Source organism: Oncorhynchus keta, chromosome 25 (assembly GCF_023373465.1).
Source record: "Oncorhynchus keta strain PuntledgeMale-10-30-2019 chromosome 25, Oket_V2, whole genome shotgun sequence".
Taxonomy (NCBI): domain Eukaryota; kingdom Metazoa; phylum Chordata; class Actinopteri; order Salmoniformes; family Salmonidae; genus Oncorhynchus; species Oncorhynchus keta.
In genome coordinates, this window is record NC_068445.1 from 4,011,939 (window position 1) to 4,029,580 (window position 17,642).

Here is a 17,642-nt window from a genome sequence, read left to right on the forward strand (position 1 = left end):
CCCCTCCCCTCTTTCAGCGGTAGATACCAGGTCAAAGCCCAGTTCTCACTCGAGATCCAAGGCGATATTAGACATTCGTTCACGTCGGCCAGGACGCGGGGGATGCCTTCAAAACCAGCCACTAGGGGTAACGGTGAGCGCCATTCCCATTAAGTAGGCTTGCAGCTTGCTAGGGTGTTACGGATGGGAGATGGGCGAGCTCCAGCTCCAAGGGTTGCGTGTTCAATCCCAGTGGTAGCCACTCATCTTTACAAATGTCAAACAGTGTCAAACTGAAATCTTGGTGCAAAAAATCTACAAAAGTGATTTTATTGTTACATACACTGGACACTGGATACACTGGTATTACTGTGTGTTTCTATTGTTACATACACTGGATAGGTGTATCAAAATGTGTTTCTATTGTTACATACACAGGATATGTGTATTAAAATGTGTTTCTATTGTTACATACACTGGATAGGTGTATTAAAGTGTGTTTCTATTGTTACATACACTGGATAGGTGTATCAAAATGTGTTTCTATTGTTACATACACTGGATATGTGTATTTCTGTGTGTTTCTATTGTTACATACACTGGATAGGTTTATCAAAATGTGTTTCTATTGTTACATACACTGGATAGGTGTATCAACATGTGTTTCTATTGTTACATACACCAGATAGGTGTATCAAAATGTGTTTCTATTGTTACATACACTGGATAGGTGTATCAAAATGTGTTTCTATTGTTACATACACTGGATATGTGTATTAAAGTGTGTTTATATTGTTACATACACTGGATAGGTGTATTAAAATGTGTTTCTATTGTTACATACACTGGATAGGTGTATTAAAATGTGTTTCTATTGTTACATACACTGGATAGGTGTATTACTGTGTGTTTCTATTGTTACATACACTGGATAGGTGTATTAAAGTGTGTTTCTATTGTTACATACACTGGATAGGTGTATTACTGTGTGTTTCTATTGTTACATACACTGGATAGGTTTATCAAAATGTGTTTCTATTGTTACATACACTGGATAGGTGTATTAAAATGTGTTTCTATTGTTACATACACTGGATAGGTGTATTAAAGTGTGTTTCTATTGTTACATACACTGGATATGTGTATTAAAGTGTGTTTCTATTGTTACATAAACTGGATAGGTGTATTACTGTGTGTTTCTATTGTTACATACACTGGATAGGTGTATTAAAATGTGTTTCTATTGTTACATACACTGGATAGGTGTGTTAAAATGTGTTTCTATTGTTACATACACTGGATAGGTTTATCAAAATGTGTTTCTATTGTTACATACACTGGATAGGTGTATTAAAATGTGTTTCTATTGTTACATACACTGGATAGGTGTATTAAAATGTGTTTCTATTGTTACATACACTGGATAGGTGTATTAAAATGTGTTTATATTGTTACATACACTGGATAGGTGTATTACTGTGTGTTTCTATTGTTACATAAACTGGATAGGTGTATTAAAGTGTGTTTCTATTGTTACATACACTGGATAGGTTTATTAAAGTGTGTTTCTATTGTTACATACACTGGATAGGTGTATTAAAATGTGTTTCTATTGTTACATACACTGGATAGGTTTATCAAAATGTGTTTCTATTGTTACATACACTGGATAGGTGTATTAAAGTGTGTTTCTATTGTTACATACACTGGATAGGTGTATTAAAATGTGTTTCTATTGTTACATACACTGGATAGGTTTATCAAAATGTGTTTCTATTGTTACATACACTGGATAGGTGTATTAAAATGTGTTTCTATTGTTACATACACTGGATAGGTGTATTAAAGTGTGTTTCTATTGTTACATACACTGGATAGGTGTATTAAAGTGTGTTTCTATTGTTACATACAATTGATATGTGTATCAAAATGTGTTTCTATTGTTACATACACCAGATAGGTGTATTAAAGTGTGTTTCTATTGTTACATACACTGGATAGGTGTATTACTGTGTGTTTCTATTGTTACATACACTGTATAGGTGTATTAAAGTGTGTTTCTATTGTTACATAAACTGGATAGGTGTATCAAAATGTGTTTCTATTGTTACATACACTGTATAGGTGTATTACTGTGTGTTTCTATTGTTACATAAACTGGATAGGTGTATTAAATGTGTGTGTTTCTATTGTTACATACACAGGATATTTTTATTAAAGTGTGTTTCTATTGTTACATACACTGTATAGGTGCATTAAAGTGTGTTTATATTGTTACATACACTGGATAGGTGTATTAAAGTGTGTTTCTATTGTTACATAAACTGGATAGGTGTATCAAAATGTGTTTCTATTGTTACATACACAGGATATGTGTATTAAAGTGTGTTTCTATTGTTACATACACTGGATATGTGTATTAAAGTGTGTTTCTATTGTTACATACACAGGATATGTGTATTAAAGTGTGTTTATATTGTTACATACACTGGATAGGTGTATTAAAATGTGTTTCTATTGTTACATACACTGGATAGGTGTATCAAAATGTGTTTCTATTGTTACATACACAGGATATGTGTATTAAAGTGTGTTTATATTGTTACATACACTGGATAGGTGTATTAAAATGTGTTTCTATTGTTACATACACTGGATAGGTGTATTAAAATGTGTTTCTATTGTTACATACAATTGATAGGTGTATTAAAATGTGTTTCTATTGTTACATACACTGGATAGGTGTATTAAAGTGTGTTTCTATTGTTACATACAATTGATAGGTGTATCAAAATGTGTTTCTATTGTTACATACACCAGATAGGTGTATTAAAGTGTGTTTCTATTGTTACATACACTGGATAGGTGTATTACTGTGTGTTTCTATTGTTACATACACCAGATAGGTGTATTAAAGTGTGTTTCTATTGTTACATACACTGGATAGGTGTATTACTGTGTGTTTCTATTGTTACATACACTGTATAGGTGTATTAAAATGTGTTTCTATTGTTACATACACAGGATATGTGTATTAAAGTGTGTTTCTATTGTTACATACACTGTATAGGTGTATTAAAATGTGTTTCTATTGTTACATAAACTGGATAGGTGTATTACTGTGTGTTTCTATTGTTACATACACTGGATAGGTGTATCAAAATGTGTTTCTATTGTTACATACACAGGATATGTGTATTAAAGTGTGTTTATATTGTTACATACACTGGATATGTGTATTAAAATGTGTTTCTATTGTTACATACACAGGATATGTGTATTAAAGTGTGTTTCTATTGTTACATACACTGGATAGGTGTATTAAAATGTGTTTCTATTGTTACATACACTGGATAGGTAAAATGTGTTTCTATTGTTACAAACTGGATAGGTGTATTAAAGTGTGTTTCTATTGTTACATACACTGGATAGGTGTATTAAAATGTGTTTCTATTGTTACATACACTGGATAGGTGTATCAAAATGTGTTTCTATTGTTACATACACAGGATATGTGTATTAAAGTGTGTTTATATTGTTACATACACTGGATAGGTGTATTAAAATGTGTTTCTATTGTTACATACACTGGATAGGTGTATCAAAATGTGTTTCTATTGTTACATACACAGGATATGTGTATTAAAGTGTGTTTCTATTGTTACATACACTGGATAGGTGTATTAAAGTGTGTTTCTATTGTTACATACACTGGATAGGTGTATTAAAGTGTGTTTCTATTGTTACATACACTGTATAGGTGTATTAAAATGTGTTTCTATTGTTACATAAACTGGATAGGTGTATCAAAATGTGTTTCTATTGTTACATACACAGGATATGTGTATTAAAGTGTGTTTCTATTGTTACATACACTGGATATGTGTATTAAAATGTGTTTGTTTCTATTGTTACATACACAGGATATGTGTATTAAAGTGTGTTTATATTGTTACATACACTGGATAGGTGTATTAAAGTGTGTTTCTATTGTTACATACACTGGATAGGTGTATTAAAATGTGTTTCTATTGTTACATACACTGGATAGGTGTATTAAAATGTGTTTCTATTGTTACATACACTGGATAGGTGTATCAAAATGTGTTTCTATTGTTACATACACAGGATATGTGTATTAAAGTGTGTTTATATTGTTACATACACTGGATAGGTGTATTAAAATGTGTTTCTATTGTTACATACACTGGATAGGTGTATCAAAATGTGTTTCTATTGTTACATACACAGGATATGTGTATTAAAGTGTGTTTCTATTGTTACATACACAGGATATTTTTATTAAAGTGTGTTTCTATTGTTACATACACTGTATAGGTGCATTAAAGTGTGTTTCTATTGTTACATACACTGTATAGGTGTATTAAAGTGTGTTTCTATTGTTACATAAACTGGATAGGTGTATCAAAATGTGTTTCTATTGTTACATACACAGGATATGTGTATTAAAGTGTGTTTCTATTGTTACATACACTGGATAGGTGTATTAAAGTGTGTTTCTATTGTTACATACACAGGATATGTGTATTAAATTGTGTTTATATTGTTACATACACTGCATAGGTGTATTAAAATGTGTTTCTATTGTTACATACACTGGATAGGTGTATTAAAATGTGTTTCTATTGTTACATACACTGGATAGGTGTATTAAAATGTGTTTCTATTGTTACATACACTGGATAGGTGTATCAAAATGTGTTTCTATTGTTACATACAATTGATAGGTGTATCAAAATGTGTTTCTATTGTTACATACACCAGATAGGTGTATTAAAGTGTGTTTCTATTGTTACATACACTGGATATGTGTATTAAAGATAGGTTTATCAAAATGTGTTTCTATTGTTACATACACAGGATATGTGTATTAAAGTGTGTTTCTATTGTTACATACACTGGATAGGTTTATCAAAATGTGTTCCTATTGTTACATACACTGTATAGGTGTATTAAAGTGTGTTTCTATTGTTACATAAACTGGATAGGTGTATTAAAATGTGTTTCTATTGTTACATACACTGGATAGGTGTATCAACATGTGTTTCTATTGTTACATACACCAGATAGGTGTATCAAAATGTGTTTCTATTGTTACATACACTGGATAGGTGTATTAAAGTGTGTTTCTATTGTTACATACACTGGATAGGTGTATCAAAATGTGTTTCTATTGTTACATACACTGGATATGTGTATTTCTGTGTGTTTCTATTGTTACATACACTGGATAGGTGTATTACTGTGTGTTTCTATTGTTACATACACTGGATAGGTGTATTAAAGTGTGTTTCTATTGTTACATACACTGGATAGGTGTATTAAAGTGTGTTTCTATTGTTACATACACTGGATAGGTGTATTAAAGTGTGTTTCTATTGTTACATACACTGGATAGGTGTATCAAAATGTGTTTCTATTGTTACATACACAGGATATGTGTATTAAAGTGTGTTTCTATTGTTACATACACTGGATAGGTGTATTAAAATGTGTTTCTATTGTTACATACACAGGATATGTGTATTAAAGATAGGTTTATCAAAATGTGTTTCTATTGTTACATACACTGGATAGGTGTATTAAAATGTGTTTCTATTGTTACATACACTGGATAGGTGTATTAAAATGTGTTTCTATTGTTACATACACTGGATAGGTGTATTAAAATGTGTTTCTATTGTTACATACACAGGATATGTGTATTAAAGATAGGTTTATCAAAATGTGTTTCTATTGTTACATACACTGGATAGGTGTATTAAAATGTGTTTCTATTGTTACATACACTGGATAGGTGTATTAAAATGTGTTTCTATTGTTACATACACTGGATAGGTGTATTAAAATGTGTTTCTATTGTTACATACACAGGATAGGTGTATTAAAGATGTGTTTATCAAAATGTGTTTCTATTGTTACATACACTGGATAGGTGTATTAAAGTGTGTTTCTATTGTTACATACACTGGATAGGTGTATTAAAATGTGTTTCTATTGTTACATACACTGGATAGGTTTATCAAAATGTGTTTCTATTGTTACATACACTGGATAGGTGTATTAAAATGTGTTTCTATTGTTACATACACTGGATAGGTGTATTAAAGTGTGTTTCTATTGTTACATACAATTGATAGGTGTATCAAAATGTGTTTCTATTGTTACATACACCAGATAGGTGTATTAAAGTGTGTTTCTATTGTTACATACACTGGATAGGTGTATTACTGTGTGTTTCTATTGTTACATACACTGGATAGGTGTATTAAAGTGTGTTTCTATTGTTACATACACAGGATATGTGTATTAAAGTGTGTTTATATTGTTACATACACTGGATAGGTGTATTAAAGTGTGTTTCTATTGTTACATAAACTGGATAGGTGTATCAAAATGTGTTTCTATTGTTACATACACAGGATATGTGTATTAAAGTGTGTTTCTATTGTTACATACACTGGATATGTGTATTAAAGTGTGTTTCTATTGTTACATACACAGGATATGTGTATTAAAGTGTGTTTATATTGTTACATACACTGGATAGGTGTATTAAAATGTGTTTCTATTGTTACATACACTGGATAGGTGTATTTCTGTGTGTTTCTATTGTTACATACACTGGATAGGTGTATTTCTGTGTGTTTCTATTGTTACATACACTGGATAGGTGTATTAAAGTGTGTTTCTATTGTTACATACACTGGATAGGTGTATTAAAGTGTGTTTCTATTGTTACATACACAGGATATGTGTATTTCTGTGTGTTTCTATTGTTACATACACAGGATATGTGTATTAAAGTGTGTTTCTATTGTTACATACACTGGATAGGTTTATCAAAATGTGTTTCTATTGTTACATACACTGGATAGGTGTATTAAAGTGTGTTTCTATTGTTACATACACTGGATAGGTGTATTAAAATGTGTTTCTATTGTTACATACACAGGATATGTGTATTAAAGTGTGTTTCTATTGTTACATACACTGGATAGGTGTATTAAAATGTGTTTCTATTGTTACATACACTGGATAGGTGTATTAAAGTGTGTTTCTATTGTTACATACAATTGATAGGTGTATCAAAATGTGTTTCTATTGTTACATACACCGGATAGGTGTATTAAAGTGTGTTTCTATTGTTACATACACTGGATAGGTGTATTACTGTGTGTTTCTATTGTTACATACACTGTATAGGTGTATTAAAGTGTGTTTCTATTGTTACATAAACTGGATAGGTGTATCAAAATGTGTTTCTATTGTTACATACACAGGATATGTGTATTAAAGTGTGTTTATATTGTTACATACACTGGATAGGTGTATTAAAATGTGTTTCTATTGTTACATACACTGGATAGGTGTATTAAAGTGTGTTTCTATTGTTACATACACTGGATAGGTGTATTAAAATGTGTTTCTATTGTTACATACACTGGATAGGTGTATTAAAATGTGTTTCTATTGTTACATACACTGGATAGGTGTATCAAAATGTGTTTCTATTGTTACATACACAGGATATGTGTATTAAAGTGTGTTTATATTGTTACATACACTGGATAGGTGTATTAAAGTGTGTTTCTATTGTTACATACACTGGATAGGTGTATTAAAGTGTGTTTCTATTGTTACATACACTGGATAGGTGTATTAAAATGTGTTTCTATTGTTACATACACTGGATAGGTGTATCAAAATGTGTTTCTATTGTTACATACACTGGATAGGTGTATTAAAGTGTGTTTCTATTGTTACATACACTGGATAGGTGTATCAAAATGTGTTTCTATTGTTACATACACTGGATAGGTGTATTAAAGTGTGTTTCTATTGTTACATACACTGGATAGGTGTATTAAAGTGTGTTTCTATTGTTACATACACTGGATAGGTGTATTAAAGTGTGTTTCTATTGTTACATACACTGGATAGGTGTATCAAAATGTGTTTCTATTGTTACATACACTGGATAGGTGTATTAAAGTGTGTTTCTATTGTTACATACACTGGATAGGTGTATTAAAATGTGTTTCTATTGTTACATACACTGGATAGGTGTATTAAAATGTGTTTCTATTGTTACATACACAGGATATGTTTCTATTGTATTAAAGATAGGTGTATTAAAATGTGTTTCTATTGTTACATACACTGGATAGGTGTATCAACATGTGTTTCTATTGTTACATACACCAGATAGGTGTATTAAAATGTGTTTCTATTGTTACATACACTGGATAGGTGTATCAAAATGTGTTTCTATTGTTACATACACAGGATATGTGTATTAAAGTGTGTTTCTATTGTTACATACACTGGATAGGTGTATTAAAGTGTGTTTCTATTGTTACATACACTGGATAGGTGTATCAAAATGTGTTTCTATTGTTACATACACAGGATATGTGTATTAAAGTGTGTTTCTATTGTTACATACACTGGATAGGTGTATTAAAATGTGTTTCTATTGTTACATACACTGGATAGGTGTATTTCTGTGTGTTTCTATTGTTACATACACTGGATAGGTGTATCAAAATGTGTTTCTATTGTTACATACACTGGATAGGTGTATTAAAATGTGTTTCTATTGTTACATACACTGGATAGGTGTATTAAAGTGTGTTTCTATTGTTACATACACTGGATAGGTGTATTAAAATGTGTTTCTATTGTTACATACACAGGATATGTGTATTAAAGTGTGTTTCTATTGTTACATAAACTGGATAGGTGTATTACTGTGTGTTTCTATTGTTACATACACTGGATAGGTGTATTTCTGTGTGTTTCTATTGTTACATACACTGGATAGGTGTATTAAAGTGTGTTTCTATTGTTACATACACTGGATAGGTGTATTAAAGTGTGTTTCTATTGTTACATACACTGGATAGGTGTATCAAAATGTGTTTCTATTGTTACATACACTGGATAGGTGTATTAAAGTGTGTTTCTATTGTTACATACACTGGATAGGTGTATTAAAGTGTGTTTCTATTGTTACATATGAAAATGTGTTTCTATTGTTACATACACTGGATAGGTGTATTAAAGTGTGTTTCTATTGTTACATACACTGGATAGGTGTATTAAAATGTGTTTCTATTGTTACATACACAGGATATGTGTATTAAAGTGTGTTTCTATTGTTACATACACTGGATAGGTGTATCAAAATGTGTTTCTATTGTTACATACACTGGATAGGTGTATTAACATGTGTTTCTATTGTTACATACACTGGATAGGTGTATCAACATGTGTTTCTATTGTTACATACACTGGATAGGTGTATTAAAATGTGTTTCTATTGTTACATACACTGGATAGGTGTATTAAAGTGTGTTTCTATTGTTACATACACTGGATAGGTGTATTAAAGTGTGTTTCTATTGTTACATAAACTGGATAGGTGTATTAAAGTGTGTTTCTATTGTTACATACACTGGATAGGTGTATTAAAGTGTGTTTCTATTGTTACATACACTGGATAGGTTTATCAAAATGTGTTTCTATTGTTACATACACTGTATAGGTGTATTAAAGTGTGTTTCTATTGTTACATAAACTGGATAGGTGTATTAAAATGTGTTTCTATTGTTACATACACTGGATAGGTGTATCAAAATGTGTTTCTATTGTTACATACACTGGATAGGTGTATCAACATGTGTTTCTATTGTTACATACACTGGATAGGTGTATCAACATGTGTTTCTATTGTTACATACACTGGATAGGTGTATCAAAATGTGTTTCTATTGTTACATACACTGGATAGGTGTATTAAAGTGTGTTTCTATTGTTACATACACTGGATAGGTGTATCAAAATGTGTTTCTATTGTTACATACACTGGATAGGTGTATCAACATGTGTTTCTATTGTTACATACACTGGATAGGTGTATCAAAATGTGTTTCTATTGTTACATACAATTGATAGGTGTATCAAAATGTTTTCTATTGTTACATACAATTGATAGGTGTATCAAAATGTTTTCTATTGTTACATACACCAGATAGGTGTATTAAAGTGTGTTTTTATTGTCACATACACTGGGGGCGGCAGGTCGCCTTGTGGTTGGAGCGTTGGGCCAGTAACCAAAAGGTTGCTAGAACAAATGCCCGAGCTGACAAGGTAAACATCTGTCGTTGTGCCCCTGAACAAGGCAGTTAACCCACTGTTCCTAGGCCGTCATTGTAAACAGGAATTTGTTCTTAACTGACTTGCATAGTTAAATAACGGTTAAATCATTTTTTGTTTTTATTGTTACATACACTGGACAGGTGCATCAAAATGACGTCCTGGTTGGAAATGTGATCCAATGAAAACAAGTTGTGACAAAGTGTTGTTGCTTGATGTTTTCACACGAGGGAGCAGGAGAGACCGAGAGCCTGAGTCGTGTCACTTAGGCCTCTTCCATTAAGGTCACCTACTGACACATGCACACACACAAACTCACATATCTCTGTAGTATCTGGTGTCTCTCTTGTGGGTCATCCAGAATATTGACCGACAGGTCCGAGATGGACACTGCTGCAGCCCCAGTGAGTGTGACCAGCAGCACCAGCATGCCCTCGCCCTCCTCCAGCGGTACGTCCAACTTATGAGTGTGCTCTTTACTCAGCGGCGACAGGTCAACCGAACACCTGAAACGCACACACGCTTTAATTACAGATATACAGATATATAGACTCTGACGTTGAGAGGAATAGGGGGGGGGGGAGATAGTGAGAAAGAGTGAGACAAGTGGTAGAAAGCAGGAGAACGTGGGGAAGAGAAAGAGCGAGGTCCCTTTTACTGTCGTCTGCCAGTCATTTGGAAATATGGTGCATGGTGATGGCACAGGGTTGCTTTGTCCAGTCCAATTCACCAAGAGACCGGGAGAGAGAGAGAGAGGGAGAGACCGAGCGAGACAGAGAGAGAGAGAGAGAGAGAGAGAGAGAGAGAGAGAGAGAGAGAGAGAGAGAGAGAGAGAGAGAGAGAGAGAGGCTGAGACAGGGGAGATATTCTTTAGTTTTCCAGTGAGCCAGTGGTGCAATGGGGGGCAGGCAGGCACACTGGTGCTGAATGTGTGTGCGTGTGTTAATGAATCTGTCAGTAGGTCCTGGACAGAGGGGTGACGTGGACATCAGTGGGCCTGGAACATGACTCAACCAGATGGGTATTTAAGGAGGGGGAAATAGTCAATTACAAGCAAGGACCTGTGGACACTAGCTCTCCAGGAAGAGGTATGGAGAATTGGAAAACGAGCTCCTCTCCTAGCTATTAGTCTCCTGTCTTAGTGGGAACTTGTCAAACACACATTCACGCACACACGCACGTGTAGCAAGCGTGAGTCGGGCTAACGGTTTAACGAACTCAAAAGCAGTGTCACCCTCGGCGCAAGAGGGAATCTCACATCAAATACACACAGACACACAGACACACACACACACACACACACACGGCAGACCCTTAGCGCATTCTAACAGACAGGAGGGAGACGATTGGTGTTGTTGAAAACTGAACAAAAAGAAAGTGTGTGTCAGTGCGTGTGTATAGGTGAGCTTGTGTGTGAGCTTGTGCGTGTGCATGGGAGAGGCCCACCTGCCCATGAAGTCATCCTTCTTGCCTGCATCTTTGTCCCAGACGGTGATGTCGATGAAGCCCCCCTGCTCCTCATACAGATGGAAGTCAAACTGCTCTCTCCACTGGGGGTTCAAAGTCTTGGGTATCGTCTGCCGAGTGGAGCACACAAAAAGAGGGACATGTGCGCAATCGGAATGTTAACACCCCACAGTTTTAAATGTAACACGTTCTTAGAAATGATAGGTGACCATCGCAAATAGTGTTCATCGACTAACACAACCAAGAGTGTTGGGTCCCTAACACCATGGGTGTTGCAAATTCTGACGTACATGAACACTGTTTTGTAGCTGATGCTGTTACACCTTCTCAGTGTTAGGGAATTAACACCTGTGGTGTTACAGTAGCTTGTTTCTGGGGTGTTGTTTTAACACTGTAGGGTGTGAAGCCTTATTTGCATATTTATTATCCAGGATGCCTTTTAAATGATTTTACCACCCCAGTTCCACCCATGACTGTGTTTGCGTAGCGTGTAAAAATCCTCTGTCCTCGCGTTGCCACACTTACTACCGAGTTCCAAACTGCCTCTGGAAGTAACAGAACAATCAGCACAATAACTGTTTGTCAGGAGCTTCATGAAATGGGTTTCCTGGAGTGATGAATCACGCTTCACCATCTGGCAGTCTGACGGATGAATCTGGGTTTAGCTGATGCCAGGAGAACGCTACCTGCCACAATGCATAGCGCCAACTGTAAAGTTTGGTAGAGGAGGAATAATGGTCTGGAGCTGTTTTTCATGGTTCGGGCTAGGCCCCTTCGTTCCAGCGAAGGGAAATCTTAACGCGACAGCATACAATGACATTCTAGATGATTCTGTCTTTCCAACTTTGTGGCAACAATTTGGGGAAGGCCCTTTCCTGTTTCAGCATGACAATTCCCCCGTGCACAAAGCGAGGTCCATACAGAAATGGTTTGTCAAGATCAGTGTGGAATAACTTGACTGGTCTGCAATGATCCCTGACCTCAACCTCATTGAACACCTTTGGGATGAATTGGAATGCTGACTGAGAGCCAGGCCTTATCGCCCAACATCAGTGCCCAAACCTCACTAATGCTCTTGTGGCTGTCCCCGCAGCAATGTTTCAACATCCAGTGGAAAGCCTTCCCAGAAGAGTGGAGGCTGTTATAGCAGCAAGGGGGGATCAACTCCATATTAATGCCCATGATTTTGGAATGAGATCTTTGATGAGTAGGTGTCCATATACGTTTGGTCATGTATTGTAATGCTAAAGTAACAATTGGCTAGGAAATGAGTTGGAAGGTACAGTACGTGAGGGCTGGTGTAGGTACCTTGCTCTTGTATTTCTGATGGCCCAGTCTGAATTTGACGTAGGGGTCACTAAAGCCGTTGGCGTCCATAGGCTGGAGGTCGCGAGCCTCAATCAGACTGATGCTCACTATACCTCTCCACAGCTGAGCTTTCCTGTGGACATCTGACAACCGCATACTTGAATGCAGCTGCTGCGTACACACACACACACACACACACACACACACACACACACACACACACACACACACACACACACACACACACACACACACACACACACACACACACACACACACACACACACACACACACACACACACACACACACACACACACACACACACACACACACACACACACACACACCCAGACACACACACACAAGCATGCAAACAGAAACAGACAGTCAATCAGTGTTATATTTGTAGACACACAGCAATACATATGACAGACATGAAGACCATACAAAGAGATGGAGGCAAAGGAATAAACACACAGTCCAACACAGAAACATTGGAGACAACTTCTGGTTCAGAGCTTGCCCATTATGCTGTGGATCAATCCTGTACATTGTAGTATAGATACTGTACCTGATCTGGGTTCAGATCCCACCCCTGGCGCTTCTACTGTCCACTCTACATGCTTATCTCTGTGTTTTCACCTGGACCTGTACTGATAAAGTGTCTCACAGTAGGAGTGCTGATCTAGGATCAGTTTAGCTTTTTAGATCATAAAGAATAAGACTATGGACGGAGGGTGGGGGCTAATTATAGATCAGCACTCTTACTCTGAGACGTGTTATGAACCCAGGCCCTGGTCTATGAGTCTTTGAGTGACAGCAGTAGAATATAATAAAACCCATTGAGCTGTACCACTGACAGCATGAATTCTGATTGATGCTCCTCCCCCCTCAGTTTAAAACTCATTTTCAAACCGTTTCCTAATCGCTTACAGGCTAATTTAACCTCGGCAGGAGTCACACATCTATTGCTCGCTTGTGCGGGAGGAGAACCCCCCCCCCCCCACAAAAATAAAACCCGTCGGTACTTATTTGTCAAACAAACACATCTCTATGAGTTATCTCACTGTCTCCCTGCCTCATTTGGAGGGGCCTCATTAGCATATCTTTTGTTTGGAGTGAATTTCATTAAACTGTGAACAAACCCTGGCGCCCAAAAGCAGCAGCACTTTGATGTGGAGACGAGACCTATTCATTCCCATTCTCCAGACATGAAACAATGAGAGCTGGGCTCTGTGTGATACTACCACCCAGACCCGCACTACTGTACAGTAAGTCCAGGGAACCTACTACACGATGTTGTCATGCTAATGGTGAAGGGTGCCGCTCTATGCTAGCTCACTCCTCTTCCGGGGGAAAAGCCTCATTGGGAGGCCTCGTTAATTGTATTGTTGCTACATGTCGCTCAATTATGTAAAAACCCATGGCCCGATTTGGATTAGGAATGAACAGATTCAACACCCCACGCCCCAAAGTAGAGCAGGGAAAATAAAATATGAGGGTAAGTGTTGGGTTGAAATCCCTTATTGAAAATAACAATCCATTTAGGAGCTGATATAGTCTAAAGCGAAAGCCCTGTGTGATTGAACTCTTCGACTTATGCGATAATGAAGAGGCATGAGCTGGCTTTTCTGGACTTGAAGGGAAGATGATTTCAACTATTTTAGTGTTATAATTATGCCACAGTGGTTCTTGCATCGTTTGCATGTATTGAGTCCAGCACTATACTGGCTTGATTAAAGAGAAGAGGGTGTATAAATAACCGTGGAGGGAGGGAGGCAGACACACAGGAGAAGTAGGGCTTGGTGGGGTAGTGCAGCAGTTCGTTAGCACTGGAGATAATTCCCGAGTCACAGGCGGGATGGCCCAGTTTGGTGCTTCAAAGGGTTCCTTTGGGGGAAGCACAGCAGAATGGCCGCACCACTTCAACCAGAGACACACTCAAACTATGTTACTGTCTCCCAATATAAACTCAAACAAACTTGTACTCAGATGTACTCAACTGTACTCGACTACACGCCTTCAGATCAAAAATGCTGCTCGCAGAAACATAGACAAATGTGGGAAGTAGACAAATGTGGGAACTCCTGAGTGCTTCTATGGTGCAGAGGTGACAAACAAGGTGACAAACAGGATACAGAACATGAATAGCCAATGGCTACAGATACAGACACATGTGCCACATGCATAGGCCAATGTAAGGGAGAAGCAGCCCCGGGACCAGCTTTCCTTCTATAGTAAGGAAATAAAAGAGAGCAAAGACATGGATCATAGGTTAAGGGTCGATCTGCTAGGCATGATGGGAAATCAAAAGGATATTCACAGGGTGGATGTTCTCATGAGATAAAATGGTCTCGTCTCAGACCTGGGAGATCTAGCTTGATAGCAAGTAAACCTCCAACACACAAAGACACACCTCTAAAACTATCCCTCCATCCAAAAGGTGCTCGCTCACTCTCTCTCATCACAAGCTCCTTCTCTGAACCTCCTCTTTTCCCTTTTTTTACTAAAGAAACTTGTGTAAATATTTTCTCAGGACTATCTACAATCTTCAAACTAAGACCATTAAGGGCCAGACATTTCTTGGCTTTAGTTTGGCCCTGAAGTTGAGCCTGGTGAGCCTCTGTAAAACTGCTGCCTCAGTCACATAGGCCCCTTAACAGTGGGAGGTGTATAGAGATGACAGGGGAGAAAGAGTCACTTTGTTTTCTCACCCATCAGCTGCAATACACTAGTCTGGCTAATACCAAACTCAAAGTCCTGTAGAGGCTGGTGGGAGGAGCTATAGAAGGACAGTCTCGTTGTAATGGCTGGAATGGAATTAATGGAACAGAGTCAAACATGTGGTTTCCATATGCTTGATGTGCTTGATACCGTTCCATTTATTCCATTCTGGCCATTACAATGAGTCCCTCCTCCTATAGCTACTCCCACCAGCCTCCTCTGCTGGAAAGGCTGTTTTCAATGTTTATGTTAACTTTTCGGAGCGAATATTGCACTAACAAACGTCCTCCTATCCAGACCAGTGAGTCATAGTGCTTACTTGCTGGTTGTATCAGCCAGACTAGCAAAACACTGGACTTGCTCCAATAGGGTCTTGGCAAACTGCTTTCAAGTGCTACACTCCATAACTTAACAATTATAACTTACAACCCTGATTAGTTACTATATAATATATAGTATCTATTTTTATATTTCAGGCACAAAGAATATGAAATCACGGTCTAAACATTCAACTAAAGTTTCAGTATTGATTCTTGGCTGTAACCTTAAAGACTGGTTACTATGTTACAATGACTACATTTTCACACGATTCTATAGCTTCTGGTCAATATAAAGAGACAAAAAATTCAGTCAAAGTACAGAAGACCCCATCTGGACTTTTTATTTATTTTACCGTTATTTAACTAGGCAAGTCAGTCAAGAACAAATATTTATTTTCAATGACAGCCTCGGAACAACGGGTTAACTGCCTTGTTCAAGAGCAGAACGGCAGATTTTTTTTGACCTTGTCAGCTCGGGGATTTGATCTTGCAACCTCTTAGCTACAAGACCAACGCTCTAACCACTAGGCTACCTGCCACCCCTAACTGCTAGGCTACCTGTCGACTAACAACAAGCATGTACTGTACATCCAGTATACCCACTACTCCTCACTGCTCCCAGTTCCACCTGTCTGTATAATGCCGCTTGAGGGAAATAAAACATGATGGAGTGGGAACTGATAAAGGTGACAGGGAGAGGGGCTGGGTCTCCACCTGAACCCAGGGCAGCAGAGGGGTTTGGGTGGGTAGAGTAGGTAGGTAGTTGGTATTAGAGGTAACATGCCATGTATTACCTTATTGGATCGTTTCCAGCTCCTTCTCAAAAGCATGGTCTGTAAATGAGACAAAGCAGTTATCGGACGCTGGAGAGCTTAGAGCTGCAGGGGATCAGAGGGCAGAGGTCAGCCCAGGAGGAGGCAGGGTGAGGAGGACGGTCACAGGCAGCCAAAATAAGCAACACATTCAGTAAGAAGCGCTGCCACCCACAACAGCCCATATATACTGTGCTACACAAACACAGGGGACAGGTATATATGTGTGCTAGCACGCACACACTGGCAGACAACACGCAAATACAGTCCCACATGACTCTCTAACCCGACCCTTGGCCCTAACCCTTCAATAGCTGCAGATCTTAAGGGTATGTGTAGGTGTAACCCGTGTAGAGGAGGTCCTTCAACCATATTGCTTCCACCTTACAGATCCGAAAATATTGAAGGGTTGTTTGGCCCAAATGAATGGTTATGAAGTCATTTGGGACCGGCTAACACACTCCAGGTTGTGTGTGTGTGTGTATCTGGGCATTCCTTCCTTAGACATTAGTAGTCATTATGTTGAGGTTATTTTCCTGTTTGTGATTACCACGTAGTACAGTATTTTATGAAATGTGAACATATGAATGTGAATCGTCCGTCTAGTTTTGATTCTTGTTTCTCATGCCCTTGAATTCAAGATTTCATTTTGCCCAGTAGGTGGCGATAGAGGACAACATCCATACTGTGTAGTGTCGCTGTGACCTTGTGCTCCTTTTCACAGTTTGAGGGATCCAAAAGGATGCTTAATCCAAACACACTTTATATGTTGTGTCAAATGCGGATTCTGTGAATTATCGAACCAAATAAGGAGCACAATTAAGACATCAGATCAAACGGAATAAAAC

At 37.3% G+C, this 17,642-nt stretch overlaps 1 protein-coding gene across 9 annotated transcripts in view; it reads right to left on the minus strand.

The window, feature by feature from the left end:
- Positions 1-17,642, minus strand: part of LOC118358022 (multiple C2 and transmembrane domain-containing protein 1-like) — a 213,395-nt gene that overhangs the window by 78,921 nt on the left and 116,832 nt on the right. For 4 of the 9 annotated variants that reach the window (XM_052478510.1, XM_052478505.1, XM_052478512.1 and 1 more), the window contains exons 6-9: positions 16,777-16,815; positions 12,937-13,107; positions 11,608-11,738; positions 10,481-10,667 (exon numbers count right to left, since the gene is read on the minus strand). In XM_052478510.1, the coding sequence (XP_052334470.1) occupies positions 10,481-10,667; positions 11,608-11,738; positions 12,937-13,107; positions 16,777-16,815 (528 nt within the window). The remainder of the gene's footprint in view (positions 1-10,480; positions 10,668-11,607; positions 11,739-12,936; positions 13,108-16,776; positions 16,816-17,642) is intronic. The other 5 variants (XM_052478511.1, XM_052478506.1, XM_052478513.1 and 2 more) reach the window with 3 other exon arrangements.